The sequence below is a fragment of the Macaca fascicularis genome, chromosome 12, assembly GCF_037993035.2.
Source record: "Macaca fascicularis isolate 582-1 chromosome 12, T2T-MFA8v1.1".
In the NCBI taxonomy this organism is placed as follows: domain Eukaryota; kingdom Metazoa; phylum Chordata; class Mammalia; order Primates; family Cercopithecidae; genus Macaca; species Macaca fascicularis.
The window spans coordinates 119872322-119896388 of NC_088386.1; the positions used below are offsets into that span (position 1 = coordinate 119872322).

At 42.4% G+C, this 24067-nt stretch overlaps 1 protein-coding gene across 1 annotated transcript in view; it reads right to left on the bottom strand.

Moving 5' to 3' along the window:
• Window positions 1–24067, bottom strand: part of WDFY1 (WD repeat and FYVE domain containing 1) — a 71359-nt gene that overhangs the window by 42326 nt on the left and 4966 nt on the right. Inside the window, exon 2 of the mRNA XM_005574438.5 lies at window positions 1832–1899. Within this exon, the coding sequence (XP_005574495.1) occupies window positions 1832–1899 (68 nt within the window). The remainder of the gene's footprint in view (window positions 1–1831; window positions 1900–24067) is intronic.

A 24067-nucleotide genomic window follows, 5' to 3' on the forward strand; every position in this document is an offset into this window, starting at 1 on the left:
CATAATAGTTATCTTTATACTAGGGTTCCAGAAGGTCTCTCTCAATTTCACTGAGTGACTACCAAGACAGAGAAGCTGGCTAGCCTGCCCAGGCTGTTGGTAGAAGGCAGAAAAATAAAAAAACCCTAATAAACTACGAACTTTTTGTGAAAATTATTACAGGATCTAAATGCTGCATGCACAATGAAATATATGTATAAAGGAGAAAGTGCTATCAGAGGAGAGAGGTGCCTGAAAGGATGACTCAAGCTGATGAGATGTAGTTTGCTGAATAACTGACTGCTCTGTCTTTATAACGAACTCCACAGCCCTGGAATACCTCTTAAGAAAGCAGTGGACAGCATCAGCAGTATCTGCGACCACTGTCAAGAGCTCTTCTTTGGAAAACTTGATAATGGTCTCCAGTAACAAACCATCAAGCATGCACTGAAGTCTTTGTTCTTTTCTTAGGGAGGGTCCTCTGCGTATTAAAAATCTTAACTGAGGAAAATCACTCATTAAGGACCAAGCCTCAAGGAAATTAGCAGCTACGGAGGCCTTCTATCTGGCTACTTGGCATCACGGAGTTGACTCCCTGCTTGAACTTTGGTGACGTCCAGGCATTGTCTACATGGCTTTCTTTTCAAGAACGGTTGAAGAAAAGAAGCGGGAGGTAAGGATGGTGATGCTGCTAAGATTCACATCAAGGGCTAAAGTTTATGTGTCACTTTATGTCAGTACATCCCAGCGCTGCTTTTTTTTTTTTTTTTTTTTTTGAGATGGAGTTTGCTCTTGTTGCCCAGGCTGGAGTGCAGTGGAGTGATCTTGGCTCACCACAACCTCTGCTTCCCGGGTTGAAGCGATTCTCCTGCCTCAGCCTCCTGAGTAGCTGGGATTACAGGCTAATTTTGTATTTTTAGTAGAGATGGGGTTTCATCATGTTGGCCAGGCTGGTCTCGAACTCCCGACCTCAGGTGATCCACCCGCCTTGGCCTCCCAAAGTGCTGAGATTACGGGCGTGAGCCACCACGCCTGGCCTCCAGGGCTGCTTTAAAGGCTCCAAGCAGAAGTTTCATCATCCAGATTTATTTACAGAGAAAATTCTCTATTTAGAATGTGTTGTACCTTGGACCATGTCTCTCAATGGTCCAGAGGTTGGTGAAAAGGTTGGGCAAAGGTAGTCATGACGCTATGGAGGGCACAGTCCTTTCTTCGTGTCAATATTGGCTACTACAAAGGACAAAGTTACTACTAATATAAGTTGGCCAAGTTAAGACAAAGAAAAACTGAGGAGAACATGTTCATTTTCCTATTTTTTTTTTCAGTTTTGCTCAAGTCTAATTCAGTTAAGCCATAGACTCAACTTCCTTTGCAAAAAAAAGGACTTTTCCTGCAGTTTATTAGAGCCTGTCAGAGGTATTAGGCAACTAAGAAACTCATTTTGAAATCTAGCAGCAATATTTAATCAGACATTTTGAAACTTATTTATTTTTATTTTTTTGAGACACAGTCTCACTCTGTTGCCCAGGCTGGAGTGCAGTGGAGCAACCTCGACTCACTGCAACCTCCCACTCTGGATTTAAGTGATTCTCCTGCTTCAGCCTCCTGAGTAGCTGGGATTACAGGCGCACACCACCATGCCCAGCTAATTTTGTATTTTTAGTAGAGACGGGCTTTCACCATGTTGGTCAGACTGGTTTCGAACTCCTGACCTCGGGTGATCTCCCCACCTTGGCCTCTCAAAGTGCTGGGATTACAGGTGTGAGCCACCGTGTCCAGTCGATATTTTGAAATTTAAATCATCAATAACATTAGAGACATTTCTCTCAAATGGAACAGTTCAGCTACTTACAGGCCATTGTGTGGTAAATGCTGGGCCAGTACTGACCACTGTCTCTTTTCAGCCATACCCGGATGGTTCTGTGGAGAAAAGAAAAGGAAAAATGGAGTTGTTTTTAATAATTTTATCTTTTGTGTTCCATGAGAACTTAATTTTTAAAATTTGTTTAATACTATTTCCTAACTGACCTTATAAAATTAACCAGACAAACTGGACAAATATATACATATATGTACACATACATATATAGTATATATAGTATATAACATATATATTATATACAGATACATATATAGCATATCATATATGCACATCATATACATATACATACTATATATAGTCACATAAAGTATGATGATATAAGTTATGCAGTACCTAGGAGTAAGGATTTCAATTCATTTTAATAATATGAAAATGTTCGGCCGGGCGCGGTGGCTCACGCCTGTAATCCCAGCACATTGGGAGGCCCAGGCGGGTGGATCACAAGGTCAGGAGATCGAGACCATCCTGGCTAACACGGTGAAATCCCATCTCTACCAAAAATACAAAAAACATTTAGCCAGGCATGGTGGCGGGCACCTGTAGTCCCAGCTACTTGGGAGGCTGAGGCAGAAGAATGGCGTGAACCCGGGAGGCAGAGTTTACAGTGAGCCTAGATCACATCACTGCATTCCAGCCTGGGCTACAGAGTGACACTCCGCCTCAAAAAAAAAAAAAAAAAAAAAAAATGTTCATTACATAATGACATAGAAAGAAAACAGAACTGTTAACTGCTTTTCTTGGTAAAAACAAACTGTGTGCACTTGGTGGTTGACCGCCTGGGCCAAGAGGAAGGCGGTGGCTGTGAGTGGGAAGAGGCTCATGGAGGAGCGGCATGGAGAGGGGCGCCACACACACCGGGAGCACACAGCAGGCTTAGGCTTGGGCATGGCTTTCTGCCTTCTGCCCCCCGGAGGAAATCATTCCACACAACATCTCTGGGGATCTTTTTCATTGGAACACGCACAGGGTGATGAGGAAATCCTGTGCACATGCAGGAAAATGACAAACGACCAAAATAGCCAAAGTTCAATATTCGGGTTTATGACCTCAGAGAAACAATGGGAGCCCTGCGGTTCCTGCTCCTGCACTCTCAAGGCCTCTGGGTGCCAGGCCTCTCCGTCTCCTGCATCCCTAGGACACCGGGGACTCCGCGGGTGATCGCCCCGCTCTGCCTCTGTACTCATAACCAGCTTATTGTCCCCATTGCCAACTCTGTGACAATCACTTTTATATTTCTCATTCATTTATTTATTGATGAGACAGAGTCTCACTCTGTCACCCACATTGGAGTGCAGTGGCACGATCTCGGCTCACTGCAACCTCCACCTCCTGGGTTCAAGGGATTCCCCTGCCTCAGCCTCTCAAGTAGCTGGGACTACAGGCGCCTGCCGACAAGCCCAGCTAATTTTTGTATTTTTTTGTAGAGATAGGGTTTCATCATGTTGGCCAGGTTGGTCACGAACTCCTGACCTCAAGTGATCCGCCTGTCTTGGCCTTCCAAAGTGCTGGAATTACAGACATAAGTCATCACACCTGGTTCTTATTTATTATTTTTTAAGATGCAGTCTCACTCTGTGGCCCAGGCTGGAGTGCAATGGTACAATCACGGCTCACAGCAGCCTCGACTTCCCAGGCTCAAGCAATCCTCCCACCTCAGGACCCCAAGGTGCTGGTATTAGAGGCATGAGTCACTACACCTGACCCATTTTTATATTTCTAACAGCAATGTAGATGCTGGCATACAGTAGGAGCTGAATAAATGTTTACACCCTTAACCTAAAATACATGAAGCCTAAATATTGATACCATATGTTTCCAGTTTTGAGGCCAAGTAAAACTGGATGGTGGGATGCATAAGTAGCGTGTCCTGGAGGCAGTGTCCTCCCTGACCCTTGAGACCAGGGAGACCCTCACATCCCCTGACCACAGCACTTCCCAGGAGGTTCATCCACTCCCTCCTCGACGCAGTGCCAATTACCACAAGGCCTGCAAGCCAGACCTATGCGAGCACAAGGCGAGACCATTTGTTTGTGGCAATGAAGGGCATGATAAGACCTTCGTCAGGGACTACCACCTGAGTCCCCATGTCCTCATTCACACGGGAGGAAAGCTGTGCAGCTGGTGGCTATAAGCAAAAATGCAACGCAAAATCAAACTTGAAGAAATCTTTTCAATGCAAACATGAAAATGCGCAAAGACAACAGGTATGCGATTTGAAGGCTTTCAGAAGATCTTTAAGAAGCATCAGCAGCTGGACATCCAACAGGGCCAACACACCAGTGACCTGCTGCTCAAGAGTGCCCGGGGGGATCAGGAAGCACCCATCGCACCCAGCAGGCTGGGCCCACGCGGCCACAGACCCATGAGGGCTGCACAGTATATGGCAAAGGGATGTTCCTTGGTGGCCAAAACATAGACAGAACTTCTGAAATGTGAGAGAAACTCCTCAGGAGGAAGTATTAATAACATGCGCAGTATGCCAGAAAACATTTACATGGAAAGATGATTTTCAGTAGCACACGAAAACACATCCCAGAGAGGGACGTGGGTCGCTGCCCAAGAGAAGAACAGGGTGGAACCTGCACAGTTGCATGTAACCTCCAGAGCCACCTCTCCTTTCAGGAGGAAGAGTGCCCCGTTGTGTATGACCATGCTGGCAGTGGGAAACCTTGCAATAAAACAAAGTCTCACTAGGCATGGCTGGTGCAGGATCCTGACAAGAAAATGGAGCTCAAAGTAAAACCATCTGGTGAAAAATGGGGTTTTTCACTTTTCACTTGCCTCAGTGGATGCATCCCTCCTCAAGGGAAAAAGATGGGCAAGGCTTATCTTTGCTTAAAACAGAGCGGCTGAACCGTACGGAGCACAAGGTACTCTCGACAGCGGCTATCCTCGCCTTCAGCTAAGCATCACATCACTTTGTTTACAGGACCGCAGACCAGTGGGCCTGGTTATCTTCCCTCAGAAGCCTGTTTTTCTTTATTAAAATCACTGATGCAGAACAACAACCAAAAATACAAGTAAAACTGGTCAGAGACCAGAGGGACAATCAGAATAGTGGTTGCTTCTGGGGTAAGAGGAAGACTGAATGCAACCGGAAGAAAGAAAACTTTCTAGGGGAACGGCAAGGCTCTGGGTGTTGGTGACCACGGGTATATGTATTTGTTAGAACCTGTCCAACTCTACCCAAGATCTGTACACACGATTATATATGATTAAAGTAAAACTAGTAGTTGGTCTTTATTTATCCAAACAAATAAGATGACTTAGCACCACAGTGAGATTAACGCTATTCTGTATGTGAACTGGATAGAAACAAGGCTTAGGGCTAACACAACTGGATCAATCCTCTAGATCCACCAACCAATTGATAGGAAATACACAGGACATGGGAATATATTGAGCACCATTCAGCAAAGTCAAGACTGCAGGAAACTCAATAGAGAAATGACTCACTTTCTTCTACAAATAATTTGCAAGGGAAAAAAAAAATAGAGAGGAAGGACAAACCTATGATTAAAAAGATTTTAGAGGTCTATCAAGTAATTAAAATATGTAGACTTAGTTAAATCCTAATTCAAACTAAAAGATATGCATAGATATTGAGGATATTTTAAAGATTTTTTTTTTTTTGACAGGGTTTCACTCCGTCACCCAAGGTCTCCCGGAGTGCAGTGGTGTGATCATAGCTCACTGAAGCCTTGAACTCCTGGACTCAAGTGATCCTCCCACCTCAGCCTCCTGAGCAGCTGGGACAACAGGTGTGTACCACCACACCTGGCTGTTGCTCATTCCTTTGGGTGTGTTAATGGTGTCACTGTTTGTTTTTTAAGAAGTAAACAATAATTCCTATATATCACGTTTGCCATTCTCATTTGTCATCCTCAGCATGACTACCACAGTCTAGGTCCCATCTTTCACACAGCAGTCAGCCTGCTCTCACAGGAGTAGTGGACTCTTGCCTCCCTCTGCTCCATTTCCAGTGTGCTGACCCCCAGCTACCTCTCCCAGGGAGCCACCTGGATCACAGTGCTCCTATGCTCAGAACCCACCAGTGGTTGTCTCAAATCCAGATTCAACTGACAACCTTAGTGCCTATGACTCCCCATCCCACAGCCTGCATCCCAGAGAGCTGTCACCCTCACATTCCCCGACTATGTCCAGCTCGGGTTTTGCCCTAAATCTGCCTTCCTCCCCACCCTACCAAGAACTCTTCTCTCTAGACAGTGTTTTCTGGGCAGATCACAGGATGGATGCCATCTCGGCATAACTTCTTCATCTAAAAGAATCAGTGGATGCTTCCATCCAATGATGATCCTTAGACATGAACTACCAATTTATTATTGCAGTGTGTTGACTATATTCCATATTACTTAAATCAGAACGTTTATGGATAGATTCTGACATGGGGGATGAAGCCAAAACCATTGCAATAAATAAGAGGCCAACTTCCTGCTAAGCATTAACTCTGTTCAAGGATTCTCCTCCGCCTCCAAACACACGGTGACGAAGGCCAAGGCACCTGGAGATCAAGGATTCATGTAGCACCACTTCACACTTACAGGCTCCATTTGTACAGTCACAAAGTAAACCTGCCAGCTGCCTGAGTGTTCGAGTTTTTTAGGTCAAAGGAAGAATGGAATGCTGACACGTCCTAAACCTCTTCAAATCAATCCCAGCATCTTAGGTCATGAATGTGTAGGTGGCTCAAAGCTTCCAGTGGCATGTGCTCTTCCTCGGTGCTCGTGGAAAGGGGGCGGGCACAATTCAGACATCAGAAAACTCTGCTGGGAGAAGAAAATCTGAAAGGTTGTCTCTTCCAACCAAGCATTTAACCTGGAAAAGTCTAACGTTAATTTCATACAGCTTTAGAATACTTAAACTGGCCCAAAGTCAAAATCGAACCTCCTTAGACTCCAGCGTTTTGAACACAATATTACTTCCTTTGGAAGACAAACATCAGCATACAGTTTGGTTGGCACAAATTGGACCCATACTAGGACTCAACTAATAAACTAGGAAACTGTCAAGACTTCCACGATCTCTTAGGGTTTTTTGTTTGAAAACTGTCGGTCACATCCCAGCTGAGAGAAGGCCCTCCTTGTCTGGGAATCAGGTTCTAAATGAGGCAACTGGCCTGGATGGTTGGCGCTACCTTTGTCTTCACACCTTCACCTGGCATTCCCTTCCATCTCTTTTCAAACCAGACCCTTCCTCTTCCAAGGTTAAATCAGACCAATGTTAAGTTTAAGCCTTAACACTATTGTACCCCAAGAACCTATCTATTAAACAGAGATGCTTATTTCTATGACTAATATATGAATGCATTTTGTATTATGTCCAGAATATTTACCAAATGGTTGTAAAAATAGTTTTAAGTTGGGCCACTTATTTAAAATACAACAAATTCCACACTAAAAAAATTACTATCCAGTAAATTGGAAGTAAAATCTACTATTCAGTAAGTTGAAAGCAACATAATAATACAGTTTAGTAATATTTACAGGAGCAAACTATTTAAAAGTCTAGGATGATATTAATAAACTGTAATCTCAGCACTTTGGGAGGCCGAGGCGGGTGGATCACGAGGTCAGGAGATAGAGACCATCCTGGCTAACACGGTGAAACCCGGTCTCTACTAAAAATACAAAAAATTAGCCGGGCGTGGTGGTGGGCGCCTGTAGTCCCAGCTACTTGGGAGGCTGAGGCAGGAGAATGGCGTGAACCCGGGAGGCGGAGCTCACAGTGAGCCGAGATCACGCCACTGTACTCCAACCTGGACGACAGAGCAAGACTCCGTCTCAAAAAATAAATAAATAAATAAACCATCTAATCACTAAAGCATCAAGATCAGATGGTATTATTTTTGTAGAAATCACAATATGTCTAGATTGAATGTCTAAACCACTCTCTCCACTAAGATAAAACGGCTTATGTTTTCCTTTAATATTTTGACAATTTTACACCCACATAAACTCATCTAAGGTTTTTCCTGCTGCTTATTCTGCCCATTTTTTCTAATGGCTAGATTTTCTTTTATATTCCAGGACCACATCAATCTGGGAAAAAGAAATCTTTCCTTAAAACCACAACCTTAGAAATGTGTTCATTCTTTTCCAAGCTCTATTTTGAAGTTGTTTTAAAACAATAGTCTGATATTTTTCCAAAAGGTCCTTAGAAAGGAACTGTGTCATTGCTTTCAGAGCCTAATAAATGTTTCCAAACTTCTCCATGCTACCATTCCTATGGAGGGCTTCTACCGTCTATCTCCTCTGCATTTTCAATTAGAGAAACAAGGACTTATAGCTGCAATATATTCCAGGAACAAATGAGAAAAGGTATCTCCACATATGACTATGTTATACATACATAACTTACAGGGTATGCATGCCACTACCATCACTTACTTTATTTATTTATTTATGTATTTATTTATTTAACAGAGTCTCACTCCATCACCCAGGCTGGAGCGGTATGGCGCAAGCTCAGCTCACTGCAACCTCTGCCTCCCAGGTTCAAGCGATTCTCGTGCCTCAGCCTCCCGAGCAGCTGAGATTACAGACATGTGTCACCATGCCTGGCTAATTTTTGTATTTTTAGTAGAGACACGGTTTCACCATGTTGGCCAGGCTGGTCTTGGACTCCTGGCCTCAAGCGATCCACCCGCCTCGGCCTCCCAAAGTGCTAGGATTACAGGTGTGAGCCACTGCACCTGGCCCCATCACTTTATCATTGTTCAGCACTGTAGATGATTCATTTATTTTCCAAGTAAACAAAATTCCCAAATTGATTCTTTCTTATGTTAAATATTTCAGATTTAAATGTTTTTAAAATGTACTACTGGTGCAGGGAAAGCAAATGAATAACTCAAAACAATAACAAAATGCCACTTCTAGGGCTCTCATACTTCTTTGTCAGAATTGTAAATTAGAACTAACTCTTGGGCAAGAATTTTGCTCCAATATAGAGAGAAACAAATATAACTGCCCAATAATAATAATGACAACACCACTAATGATAAACTTTGATTAAGGAATTCCAGGCTTGGAAATTGGTTCCATAAAAATTATTTAATAGAATAAAAAAAGACCTACAAATTTAAAAAACTTCATATAAGCCTTATCCAAGGAGTAAAAATGCAGAAAATATGCTAAAAAATGAAATCGGTTAATGCTAGAGTAATTCAATAGCTTATATAATCATTACAAATAGTTATGAAGACCTGGCGTCCCAAGAAAATGTTTATGAAATGGTCAGCATTTTTGTTCCAAAAAAAAAAAAAAAGCATACAACAGAGATTATTATAACCCTCAGAGATACTGCAGGTTTATCACAACAAAGCAAATGTTGGAACAAAGTGAGTCACACAAATTTTTGGTTTCCCATACGCAAGCTGTGGTTACACTATAGTTTGTTAAGTGTGAAGTAGCATTACATCTAAAAATCAACGTACATACCTTAGTTTTAAAATACTTTATTGCTAAAAAAAAGTTAACAACCATCTGAAGCTTCAGCAAGGGATAATAGTTAATGATCATCTGAACCTTCAGCGAGGGGTAATAATTAACAATCATCTGAACCTTCAGCGAGGGATGATAGTTAATGATCATCTGAACCTTCAGCGAGGTAGTTAATGACCATCTGAACCTTCATCGAGGGAAAATAGTTAATGACCATCTGAACCTTCAGCGAGGGATAATAGTTAATGACCATCTGAACCTTCAGCGAGGGATAATAGTTAACGACCATCTGAACCTTCAGCGAGGGGTAACAGTTTGCTGGTGGAGAGACCTGCCTCAGTGTTGATGCTGCTGATCCGTCAGGATGACTGGTGATGAAGGTTGGCGTGGCTGTGGCAACTTCTTAAAATAAAACAACCATGAAGTTTGTTGCATCGGTTGACTCTTCCTTTCCCAAAAGACTTCACTGTAGCATGCAATGTAACTTAATAGCATTTTACCCATAATGTGCCAATTCTGCTAGCTTCAAACTTTACTTCTGTAGCTTCCTCACCTCTCTCAGGGTTCATAAAATCGAAGAGGATTAAGGCCTTCTTTCAAAATTGGAGTCGATCTTCTCAATGCCTGCTGCTCCCCCATCAACTAAGTTAATGGAATATTCTAAATCTTTTGCTGCCATGTCAACAATGTTCACGGCATCTTCACTGATGTCGATTCCATCTCAAGAACCCACTTTCTGTGCCCATCCATATGAAACTGTTTATACATTCAGCTTTTATCATGAAATTACAACAATTCAGTCACATCTACATGCTCCACTTCTAATTCTCTTGCTATTTCCACATCTGCAGTTACTGAAGGCTTGAACCCCTCAAAGTTATCCATGATGGTTGGAATCAACTTCTTCCAAATTCCTGTTAATATTGACAGTTTAACCTTCTCTCAAGAATCATGAATGTTCTTAATCACATCTAGAATGGTGAATCCTTTCCAGAAGGTTTTCAACTTACTTTGCCCAGATCTATCAGAGGCACTATCTATGGCAGTTATAGCCTTATAAAAAAAATTTTTTTTGAGACAGGGTCTCCCTCGGTTACTCAGGCTGGAGTGCAGTAGCACAATCATGGCTCACTGCAACTTATGCCTCCCAGGCTCCAGGGATCTTCCCACCTCAGGTTCCCCAGTAACTGGGACTACGGGCACGTATCACTACACCTGGCTAACTTTTTAAAGGTTTTTGTAGAGATAAGGTCTCATTATATTGCCCAGGCTGGTCACAAACTCCTGGGCTCAAGTGATCCTGCCACCTCAGCCTCCCAAAGTGCTGAGACTATAAGCATGAGCCACTGTGCCCAGCAAAAGTGTATTTTTTAAATCATAAAATTTGAAAGTTGAAATTACTCCTTGATCCGCGAGCTACAGAATGAGTGTTGTATTAGCAGGCATGAAAACAACATTAATCTCCTGGTATGTCTCCATCCTCAGAGTTCTTGGGTGACTAGGTGCATTTTCAATAAGTAAATATATATATGTGTGTGTGGGTATATATTTTTTATATATACAAATGTGTGTATGTGTGTGTATATATATGTGTGTATATATATGTATATATTTGAGACAGAGGCTCACTCCATCACCCAGGCTGGAGTGCAGTGGCACGATCTCAGCTCACTGAAACCTCTGCCTCCTAGGCTCAAGAGATTCTCATGCCTCAGTCTCCCAAGTAGCTGGACTTACAGATGTGCAACACCATGACTGGCTAATTTTTGTATTTTTAGTAGAGTCGGGGTTTTGCCATGTTGTCCAGACTGGTCACAAACTCCTGACCTCAAGTGATCTGCCTGCTTTGGCCTCCCAAAGTGCTGGTATTACAGGCGTGAGCCACCATTCCTGGTCAATAAGCAATAATATTTTGAAAGGAATCTTTTTTTCTGAGCAGTAGGTCTCAACAATGGGCTTAAAATATTCAGTAAACCATGCTGTCAACAGAAATGCTGTCATCCAGCCTTTGTTGTTCCATTTATAGAGCACATGGCTCTATAAATAGCTTTAACACAATTCTTAATGGTCCTAGGATTTTTGGAATGGTTAATGAGCATTGGCTTCAACTTAAAGTTACCAGCTGCATTAGCCCCAAGAAGAAAGTCAACCTATCTTTTGGAGCTTTGAAGCCAGGCACTGACTTCTCTTCTCTAGCTATGTAAGTCCTAGATGGCATCTTCTTCCAAAAGGATTGTTTGGTCTACATTGAAAATCTATTGTTTAATGAAGTTGTTTTCACCAATTATCTTAGCTAGATCTTCTAGATAACTTGCTGCAGCTTCTACATTAGCACTTGATGCTTCACTTTGTCCTTTTATGTTATATAGACTGCTTCTTTCCTTAAACCTAATGTGCCAATTCTGCTAGCTTCAAAATTTACTTCTGTAGCTTCCTCACCTCTCTCAGGCTTCATAAAATCGAAGAGGATTAAGGCCTTGCTCTGGATGAGGCTTTGGCTTAAGAGGATGTTGTGGCTGGTTTGATCTTCTATTCAGATCGCTAAACCTTTCTCTACATCATCAATAAGGCTGTTTTGCTTTCTTACTCATGTTTTCACTAGATTAGCACTTTTAATTTCCTTCAAGAACTTTTCATTTGCATTCATAACTTGGCTGTTCGGTGCAAGAGGCCTAGTTTTCGGCCTGTCTCAGCTTTTGATGTGCCTTCCTCACTAAGCTTAATCATTTCCAACATTTGATTTAAAGTTAGAGACATGTGACTCTTCCTTTCACTCGAACACTCAGAGGCTACTGTAGGGTTATTCACTGGCCTAATTTCAATATTGTTGTGTCTCAGGGAATAAGGAGGCCTGAGGGGAGAGGGGGAAAGGGAGGGAGGGAAGGAGGGAGGGAGGGAGGTGGAGGGCAGAGAGGGAGGGAGGGAGGGAAAGAGAGAGACAGACAGACAGACAGACACAGGGTAACAGCCAGTTGATGGAGTATTCAGATCACACACACTATCATTTAAGTTTGCCATCTTATATGGGCACAGTTTGTGGCTCCCCAAAATAATTATAATAGTAATATCAAAAATCACTGAACACAGACCACCACAACAGATATAATAATAATGTTTGGAATACTGCAAGAATTACCAAAATGTGACACAGTGACACAAAGTGAGCACAACGTATTGGAAAAATGGCACAGATAGACTTGCCTGATGCATGGTTGCCATGAACCTTCAATTTGTACAAAATGGAGTATCTGAGAAGCACAATAAAACAAGGTATGCTTGTATCAAATCATATAACTAAATTAGGCATCCATACTGCATCAGGCTGGGCAGGGCAGGTAGGGAGGCTGATAAGGGACAGGAGAGGGGGAGGAGAAGAGAACCCCCCTCCACGGCAGACAATGTCTTGGGCTTCTTGTGAGAACCCCAAAGAAAAGATGCGGAGGCTGAGTTCTGACAGAACAGCAGGGTACCTGCTGACTTCCCCAGTGAGCCACAATTAAACACTTTGCGCAGTGAGCCTTGAAGCACTTAGGGACTTATTTTGTCTGATTTTCAAGAGTGGCTACCTAAAATTCTACATGTAAAAATGTTCCACTCCCTAAGAGTGTATCCTTTAAATTGCTGTCCCCACCAAAAGCAAAAACAGAAGTCACTGGAATCAGAAGCAATTTCAAATATAGTGGCACGACTTTCCTTTTTTCAATAAGGCAGACACCAGAGGCTTCAGTTGTCCATCACTGAGGATGCTCACCCTGGCCTATGCTGGCCTTCGACATGAACTTGAGCCTTGGGTCAGGCTTGGGATTCTGGAGCACCATCTGCCCCCAATGAGTCAGGGGATTTGACATGTCTGCAGATGTTATTGCAGAGGTGAGAGAGTCCCGGCACCAAAAAGGAGACATGGACCTGGACACCAGACTAGAGGTGCCTGGGTAGCCGGGGGCCTTGACAGCATCATTCCCAAAGGAGCAGTGAGCAGAAGGCAGGGCCAGCAGAGCTGGCAAAGACATCAGATGCAGAAGGACAGTGAAGGAGAAGATGTTCCCAAAAGGCACCTACCTCTTGGGCCTGAAAGTTACAAGGCAATAAACTGTGCCTCCAGCAACATGTGTCCCTGCCTAACTTTTTTTTTGAGACAGAGTTTTGCTCTTTAGGCCCAGGCTGGAGTGTGATGGTGCGATCTCGATCTCTTCTCACTGCAACCTCCGCCTCCCGGGTTCAAGCGATTCTCCTGCCTCAGCCCCTCTAGTAGCTGGGATTACAGGCACCCACCGCCATGCCCAGCTAATTTTTGTATTTTTAGTAGAGAGGGGGTTTCACCATGTTGGTCAGGCTGGTCTTGAACTCCTGACCTCAGGTGATCTGCCCAACTCGACCTCCCAAAGTGCTGGGATTACAGGCGTGAGCCACCGCGCCCAACCTCCTGCTTAACTTCTTGCAAGCTCACAACACTGAATATTGTGGCACACACACAAGGCTACTTCCTGCATTCTAGACACATATCAAGATTCATGAAAAGCAACTCTGTGATTTCCCACCTCCCTGCACCTCCCTGAACTTCCCTCTACTCTACCACCTTCTCTAAAAAAAAAAAAAAAGAGAGATTTATGAAAAGCTTGTGGTCTGCTGAGAATGAGGTGCCACATCATGATAGCAGGGATGACAGGCACTTCTGCCTTCATTTTACACTTAAGGAAGCAGAAGCAAGGAGAGAGAGTCTGAAAATCATAGAAACCAACAGCAGCACTGCATCAGACTAACTTCAATTAGTTGCTTGACCAACTTTCTCTCTTATCAGAAGATGGTGGAAGTTCATCTTTCAAAACATTACCAAAGTAAACAATTCAAAGCAAAGCAGCCTTATATGGTAAATAAGTAAAACTTTTTAAAAGGCTTTTTAGAAATCCACACTTTATCCACAAAGCAGTAACTCCTAAACAATAAGGAAATAGGAAGCATTAAATTACTTTTTCCCCCCAAATAAATCAGAGTATGGAACAGTTCAGGTCTGACGTCAAAGCTCACTTGGTTCAAAGAAATACTGACCTCTGTGCTAAATAGGAGTGGTGATTCCAACAAAGGCTCTCACTACCTCCAGGTCTAGATTTAGCCCAGTCTAGCTACAGTGTGCAATACAGTTTGTAAGTGCCTGTGGTGAAACAATTTAAAACACAATGTGCTCAATTCTTTACTCCTCCCTGTATCCATGCTCCTTACGATCAGCCAATTTGCAGCTCTTTCCATCAAGAGATGGAATATATTTATCTGAGCCTTGTTTTTGTTTTGAGATGGAGTCTGGTTCTGTCACCCAGGCTGGAGTGCAGTGGCTTGATCTCGGCTCACTGCAACCTCCGCCTCCAGGGTTCAGGCAATTCTCTTGCCTCAGCCTCCTGAGTAGCTGGGATTACAGGCATGCACCACCACACCAGGCTAATTTTGTGTATTTTTAGTAGAGACGGGGTTTCACGATGTTGACCAGCCTGGTCTCGAATTCCTGACCTCATGTGATCTGCCCTCCTTGGCCTCCCAGGCTTACAGGCATGAATCACTGCACCTGGCCTATTTCTCTGAGCCTTGAATACGGGTTGGCTAGTGATGCTACGTTCAAAATAATGTGGCTGAATGGGCTGCTAGTACTGAGTCCAGAGGCTTGGTTTGCTCTCACTCCCTGTCTTGGAAGACTGCCACGTCACATGAACCACAGGGGCCAGTCTACCAGAGGACAAATGACGACATGGGAGAGAGCTCAACTGTCCCAGCTGAAGCTATCCTCAGCCTGCCTGTAGTGAACTCACTCCCAGGCATGAGAAAGAGTCCAGCTAAGCTCAGCAGAGCTGGCCCACGGCTGGCCACAAGCATGAGTGAGCCTCGCTGAGGCTAGCAGCACTGCCTAGGTGACCCGTGGGCTCACGACAATGACAAATCCCTGCTGTTTTAAGCCACTGAGTTTTGAGGTGGTTTGTTATGCTGCACGAGCTAACTGACACCATGCTTTCTGTTCCAAATAAATAATATACCTTTAAGAATACGTAGGAATCTGAGGTTAAAATTAAAAATAAAAAGCAATTGGCATTTATTGAATGCCAAGGATTTCAAAGTAGATAGTACAAATAACTCCATTTCAACTCTTAATTGAAATATAGGATTCCCATTTTGCACAAGTGCTAATTTGAATCCTTAAAAATGCAAGCAGTCACTGGAAATACAAAATAAAGTTATTACTCTTAAATATCATACAATGTTTGCCATCCTGTCTACCAAGGATAAAACTTCTGCATGCTTTACCTTCCTATAGTAGATATATGAAAAGTGGAGTTATAACCACAGTTACGATTAAGAATGAAGTGTTTATTCCAGGGAGATTAATCTTTGATCTGCTGAAAGATATGCCTGATGATCATAATAAGTAGAAGGATTCCTTCTTATTTCTTCTACTGTTAAACTCTATCAAAGAGCTAATTAAAAACAAGGTTAAAATACATTTAAGGGAATCACTACGTCTCGAAAGCCTCATCTATTTAAGCCACAATATAGTAGGAGCAAAGATAGATTCAAGGTACGATTTTTTCCTCTGAAAACTACTGGCTCACAAACCAGGAGGCATATTGCAGGAGTCATTAATATTTTTCTGAAGGCAGTGGCGTGATCTCAGCTCACTGCAGCCTCTGCCTCCCAGGTTCAAGCAATTCTCTTGCCTCAGCTTCCCAGGTAGCTGGAACTACAGGCATGCACTACCACACTCAGCTAATTTTTGTATTTTTAGTAGAGATAGAGTTTCACCATGTTGGCCAGGCTGGTCTTGAACTCCTAGCCTCAAGTGGTCCACCCTCCTCGGCCTCCCAAAGTGCTGGGATTACAGGCGTGAGCCACTGCACCTGGCCTAATATTTTTTCTTTTTTTTTTCCCCCGTACCAAAAGGGCACTGGAAATATTTTTAAACCTGTAATTCCATAAGGATATACATTTGGGTTCAATACATATTTTCTAGTATGTATTACCAGTATGAGTACTTTTTTTTTTTTTTTTTTTTGAGACGGAGTCTCGTTCTGTCGCCCAGGCTGGAGTGCAGTGGCGCGATATTGGCTTATTGCAAGCTCCGCCTCCCTAGTTTGCGCCATTCTCCTGCCTCAGCCTCCCGAGTAGCTGGGACTACAGGAGCCTGCCACCATGCCCAGCTAATTTTTTGTATTTTTAGTAGAGACAGGGTTTCACTGTGTTAGCCAGGATGGTCTCCATCTCCTGACCTAGGGATCCTCCCACCTCAGCCTCCCAAAGTGCTGGGATTACAGGCGTGAGCTACTGCGCCCAGTAGATTACCTTGAAATTGATGTCTATGCTTTAATAAGCAGACTCAACTAGCACATAATTATTTCTATAAAATCACGCCAAGTTCTACCTGGCCTGAAACAGGAACATCTCTAAAACTGAAAGTCTTCTTTAAACTTCCTTGAAAACACACCCTAATCACTCCAAAAACAGCTGAACTAAAGCAATTTAACCATCTTTAAATTTTAAACTGATAAAAAGAGATCGATTAATCATTTAAAAAGGGCATACTATATGTTACAAATTAAGCCCTGATTTCTTTTAAATTCTAGGCAAACAGTAATTCTGAGAAAATGTGAATTTCTGGTCATTCTTAGGGATGCTGATACTAATTCAAATCTTGGTAAATCTGTGAACATTTCTGTCACCTATAGCAAACGATATTCTTTCCTAGTCTGACAGTACTTCCAGGAGATACAGAAAAAAAAAAAAAAAAAGTGTACTTCTGGCATGCTAGATGGTTTCTATAACATTAAGACGTTTGCTTGAAAGGGAGAAGCAACAACATAGCCATCAGTGCCATCTGTTTTTATCGAATAAATAGCAATTTCCTTCCAACGAGTCTCCGGAATTCTGCCCTGTTCATTCTCGCTGCAAAAAGAAGTCTTTCTCCTTTGGTAACGGAGAGAGAAAACACTAGATTGTTATTGAATTTATTCTCTAAATTAAAAGGCAGAGAAACCAGCCTCATTTTGTAGAGGAGAATTAGATTGGCTGAGAAAAAAAGAAATTTCCATCCCCTCCCACAATCTAGGGGAGGAATTACTGGACAGCTTCAAGGGTCTGTGACCAAGAATTAGACTGCTGATGTCACCACAGGCAGATTTTATCCAGGGAGGAAGCCACCAGGTGGCCCCAGCATTTGCACCCCCTTTAAACAAATACCACCCTCCCAGAAGCCAGATGGCTGAAAACCTGCAGATGTTTTTTGTTGTTGTTTGGTTTTTTTTATCAAAACAATTCTTGCTGTAATCTCTTCACTGTTAGCATAAAAACAATTTTTTGTGATCCTCGTGCCATCAAGAAGTCTAGAAACTAATCACTGAAGATCAGGAATAATCTAGACGGGCTGGAGTACATGGAGGATCCAGGCAATACTTTCTTACATTACAAAAAGTCTGGCCAGGCACAGTGGCTCAGACCTGTAATCCCAGCACTTTGGGAGGCCAAGGTGGGTGGATCACTTGAGCCTAGGGCCTTGAGACCAGCCTGGCAACATAGTAAGACCCTGTCTCTACAAAAAATAAAAATAAATTAGCCGGACATGGTGGCACATGTCTGTTATTCCAGCTACTTGGCAGACTGAGGCTGGAGGATTTCTTGAGCCCAGGAGTTCAAGACCAACCTGGGCAACATAGTGAGACCCCCATCTCTACAAAAAAATCAAAAATTAGCCATGAGTGGTGGTGCATGTCTGTGGTCTCAGAAACTCAGGAGGCTGAGGTGAGAGGATCGCTTGAGCCCAGGAGGTGGAAGCTGCAGTGATCTCTGATCGTGCCACTGCACACCAGCCTGGGAGACAGAGTGAGACCCTGTCTCAAAAAAAAAAAAGGCTCGAACTCTATCCATAGCCTAGAAGTCTTGAAACACAAAGGAACCACAAAGAAGCACAGATTGTAATAAGGAACAGTAGTTTGTTTTTGTTTTTTTTTTTAAGAAAGAGAATCTTACTATCACCCAGGCTGGAGTGCAGTGGCACAATCTCAGCTCACTGCAACTTCTGCTTCCTAGGTTCAAGCCATTCTCCTGCCTCAGCCTCCCGAGTAGCTGGGACTGCAGGCGCACAACATCTCACCCAGCTAATTTTTGTATTTTTAGTAGAGATGGGGTGTCTCACCACGTTGGTCAGGCCGGTCTCAAACTCCTGACCTTAAGTGATTCACCCACCTCGGTGCCCCAAAGTGCTGGGATTACAGGCGTGAGCCACGACACCCAGACAGTGGCCTATTTTTAGATTATGTTCCATGCTTCTTTTTCCTAACAGATTTGTTGACTGATTCAATCAAACTAACACTTGAGACATTACTATAAGCTTTACACTGTTTTACATGTTAGAAAAATTTTATTCATTTTTTTTTTTTTATTTTTGAGACAGAGTCTCACTCTCGTCGCCCAGGCTAGAGTGCAATGGCACGATCTCAGCCCATTACAACCTCCACCTCCCAGGTTCAAGCGATTCTCCTGCCTCAACCTCCCGGTAGCTGGGATTACAGGCATCCGCCACCATGCCTGGCTAATCTTTGTATTTTCAGTAGAGATGGGATTTCACCACGTTGGCCAGGCTGGTCTCAAACTCCTGACCTCAGGTGATCCACCCATCTTGGCCTCCCAAAGTGCTGGGATTACAGGCATGAGCCATTGCGCCCGGCCAGAAAAATTTTAAAGGTCACCATTTAATTAGTAAAGGCAAATATGTAAATGAATAACAATAATAATATAATGTGGTAAGAGCTATGAGGACAACAAAAGGGTAGATTAATATTAGAGAGTGGGAACGGTGGGATAGTGGGTTGGGGGATTTGGCAAATATTGCAGAAGAAGTTCGAATGGATGAGAGGGAGCTAAGCAAACGAAACTGAGAAGAGGGTTTCAGCGAGGGAGAGCAGTAAGAAGCCTCTTTGGGATACTGCAGGTATCCCAGGAATTCCATACTAGGCTGTATTTTCTACAAACCATGACCTAGAAACCAAAAATGCCCCCCATCAATACTGGTTTCACTACAAGCACCCTCATCTCCCCATTAACCTTTGAAGCTGGACTCTACTGATGGAAAGTATCTAAATCAAGTATAAAGAGGAGGAGAAAGAAAGAGAAAGTCAACTTTTTACTTAAAATTTCTTTGACGGTGGTCTGCTGCAGATTCACCTTGACCTTGAAGAGAAGTGTTCTCAGCGAAGTAGTATGTGGTTGACAAAGAAAAATGAATGGTTAAAGAGATTATTTCACCATGAAGTATGACAAAAATACATCATGAAATCAGTATATATGTGCTCATATCTTAACAACTCTCAGAAAGATTTACAGAGCACACTTTGTAGAGAGGGAAGATGAATACCTAAATTCTAGAAACAAATATTCATTACATTACAATCTGCTTCTTAGGAAAGAACTAGCAGATTATTAAAGGTAAACACAGCAGAGGAAAAGTCTACTGTGCAGAAATGGTTAAGTCTGTATCATTCAACCAGTGGCTAGTTAAGCAGTACCTGGTGGAGTACAGACTATGTGGGAAGATAAGGTGAATAAACACAAAGCAACAGGAACTAATACCTGATTGTAATTAACTAGGCATCATCAGTAATATACTAGGCGTGTTGAGGGAAGCTCAGAAAGGACAGAGAATGACGGGCTGGGAAGAATTATTCAACGAAGGAGGTGGAACTTGAAGTGGATCTAGGAGACAAAGGAGGGTTTGAATGCAGGAGAGAGGGCAAGGGAGGTTCCTGGTGAGGAAGGCCAAGGCACCCAGGTGGGAAATGTACCAGATGTGAGTGGGGCAGAACACACATTGACTTTACTGGACACAAAAGAACCGTAATAAGTGAGAGATAAAAGGTGGAAATAAAGCTGTTAGCAGGGACCAGTTATGGAGTTCCCAAAGTCTTTTTTTTTTTTTTTTTTTTTTTTTGAGATAGATTCTTGCGGCTTTATTGCCCAGGATGGAGGGCAGTAGCACAATCTCAGCTCACTGCAACCTCTGCCTCTTGGGTTCAAGCAATTATTGTGCCTCAGCCTCTCAAGAAGCTGGGATTACAGGCATGTGCCACCACACCTGGCTAATTTTTGTATTTTTAGTAGAGATAGAGTTTCACTATGTTAGCCAGGCTGGTCTCAAACTCCTGGCCTCAAGCAATCTGCCTGCCTCAGCCTCCCCAAGTTCTGTGATGACAGGCATGAGCCACCGCACCCAGCCCCCAAAGTCCTTTTACAGACATGATTAAAGAAGGAGCTAATGAAAAGTCATGAGCAGGAGAAAGACACAATAAAAGCCTGGTTAAAGATATGAGATTGGTGGGACAGCTCCAAGTACAGTATGCTGGAACTCGAGGAAGCCAGTTAACAGGCTTTGAAAGATGAGGTTTAAAAGATGATGAGGACAAACACTAAGGTAATTATAGGCAGGTAGGCAGAAAAGAGTTCCCACAGCAGGCCTGATGCTGCTGTCCTTAGAAAGGCTTGCTTGCAAGGTTGGCCCTTGGCAGGTGTCTGGGACCTCATTTATTCAGAGGGGGTCTCACCATTCCCTAACTCCTAAGAATGGCTCACTGTGCTTCGTGCCTGTATAAAATATGTAGTTTATGCTGACCACCTACCTTCCTTCTGGGAGTCTGGAATTTTGGTACATGTTAGGCCAAGGGTGCCTACATGACCAGCCTCTAACACTGAATAAAGTCTCTAATGAGCTTCCCTGATAAACAATATGTCACACATGTTATCTTAATTCAATCTGAATTAGCATGTCCTGTGACTCCACAGGAAGAGGACCCTTGGAAGCCTTGTGTCTGGTTTCCTCTGGATTTCATCCCATGTGCTGATTTGGTTTTGCGTCTTTTGGCTATGATAAATCACAGCCATGTGTATGACTATAACGTGTCAGTCTTTCTAGTGAATCAATGAACCCGATCTTGAGGATCTCAAATACAGCAGGGGAAAGAAAGATGTCTCAGGGAAACTACTCACTGACATGACCTGCAAGCAACCAAATATGGAAATAAAGAAAAGCTAAGAATTTAGGATTGTAAATAACCCCTCCAATGGTATTGTCCTATTCAAACAGGAAAATTTTTTTTATTTGCACACATGCACGTGCACGTGCACACATACACACAAACATGCATACAGAGTAAGTAGAAACATTACTCTTTCATAAGATTAAAGTAATAAAACGCAAAATAAATGGGAATGAAAATAATAGCAGCTTAAAACACTTCTATAGTGCTTTATCTGTGCCAGTTTAGTCTCTGATAAGATTAAAGCAATTAAATGGAAAATAAATGGAAATGAAAACAATAACAGCTAACACTGTATGTTTTCTCTGGGCCAGGCACTGTTCCACATTATTTAATTCACCTAATCCTCACAAAACTCTGTAAAGCAGGTACAAAATGGACTCACGTCCATTTTGCACATGAGAAAACTGCAATACAGTGAGATTAAATAACTTGTCTAAGCTCACAAGGCTGGGATTCAAACAGGCATTCTGGCTCCCAAGCCTCTGTTCTTAACTATGCTATAAAAAGAAAATGATTGTAACAATGAAGGATCACTCTAACAATACAGGAGTAAATGTGTGGCCGCCCAGGCTTCCTGCCTTCTCAGGTCTTCAGTTTATTTTATAACACAAATTAAAGTCTACTTGTAGGCTCTGCATGACAATGAAAATACAGCAGTTAACATCCTGGTTTTCTGTATTAACTAATGAATTCCAGTTATGCCAGGCTTCCTCCCAGGCATAACACTTAAAAATCAAGTTGTTTATTTAAGATTGTTTCTATGTGAACAATTAGTAAATATACAAATTTTTCCCCAAACCGTCTCAATAAACTTAGATATATCTAAGTGGAAGCAAATATATTAAATATTTGGTATAATTTTTAAAAAAGGAAAATGCTAAAAAACATCTAAAAGTTGGTTTTCTGGTTTTACTCTTTCCCAGCCTAAGTGCAATATCTTAAAACAGTTTAAATCACATGAGATTTATCTTTAACTTGGGACAAACAAAATGAGTTTCCTACAGAAACCAATCTTGGCCTACAAGCCCCTAATGCAACAGTATAAGCACGTCCATCCACAAACTCTGTTTCTCAAAAGGGAAGACAGTTGGCCTATAGCCTTAACTTATTTATAAGGCTTTATAAAGCTTTTACCTTTTAAAAATTGTATCAATCAACTGACTGTCTACAGTTTTGGCGCAGTCCACAGCAAAAAAGTCCAAAAAGCAAACATACTGGTTCCTAATGTCTCACCATTTTAGTTCTGTTCTGAAAGCAGTCTTATTTTCTGTTTCCCCTACCAGGAAAGTCACCACTGTAGTTCAAATTCTTAAACTTACTACTGAAGTTATCTTGTTTTTGTTTCTTTTTTTTTTTTTTAATACAATTTCTGGATAGAAAGACAGTCCTACCTTTTAGCCGGTGCCAGGCATAGTGGCTCACGCCTGTAATCCCAACACTTTGGGAGGCTGAGGTGGACACATTGCTTGAGCCCAGGAGTTTGACACAAGCCTGGATGACATGAAAAAACTGTCTCTACTAAAAATACAAAAATTAGCTGGGCGTGGTGGCACGTGCCTATAGTCCCAGCTACTTGGGAGGCTGAGGTGGGAGGATCAGCTGTGCCTGGAAGGTAGAGGCTACAGTGAGTGGAGATCATGCCATTTTACTCCAGCCTTGGCAACAGAGTGAGATCCTGCCTCAAAATAAACAAAAGACAAAAACAACAAAAAGACTTTTAGCCAGGTATGGCGGCACAAGCAATGTAGTCCCTGCTACTCAGGAGGCTGAGGCAGGAGGATCGCTTGAGCGCAGTTCAAATCCAGCCTGGGCAAAACAGTAAGACCTCATCTCCTAAAAAAAAAAAAAAAAAAATTAATAATACTTTACAAAAATCCTTAGTTCCAAAGTTCAGGAAATTTAAACTGAAGTTAAAAATACTAATTTAGGTTTAGCAAAAGAGTGAAATTTAAAGAGCTTAAGGTAATTATTACTTTAGCAAAATACAGATGACTTCATACAAGAAGTAGTACCATTTTCTATTAACCATTCATGACACCTTAATCCATAAAGGTTTCTAAGCAGAACCATAAGCTGACCACCCAAACCACTAAAGACCTGTGACTCCCAGATATAATGGCATTAAGCTTTGATATTCCATATTTGCTTAATACTTTTTGGAGGGCTGATCGTATCTAGCTTTGTCATATGTAGTTTGATTACAGTGAACTAGGTGGCTATCTGTGAATGACCCCAGGTAAATACACCCCAGAAAGTGACCGAAAAAAAAAAAAAAGGGATAAAATGTAAGCAGTATTCTCTTATTTTTATTTATTTATTTTTTTGAGACAGGGTTTTGCTCTGTCACCCAGGCTGGAGTGCAGTGGCACAATCTCAGCTCACCTCAACCTCTGCCTACCAGGTTCAAGTGATCCTCTCGTCTCAATCTCCCAAGTAGCTGGGATTACAGGTGCACACTACCATGCCTGGCTAATTTTTGTATTCAGTATTCTTTCTTGGTGGTTGTACATAGGCAAGCCCAGTGACGAATAACCCTCCTTTCTCATAGAGATGTGATTCTAAGTGTGGTCCCTAGACTAGCAGCATCAGCATCAACGTTACCTGGAAACTTGGCAGAAATACCAACTCTCAGGCCCCACCTGACTTTCCAAATTAGAAACTCTGGGGTCTAACTCCAGCAACCCAAG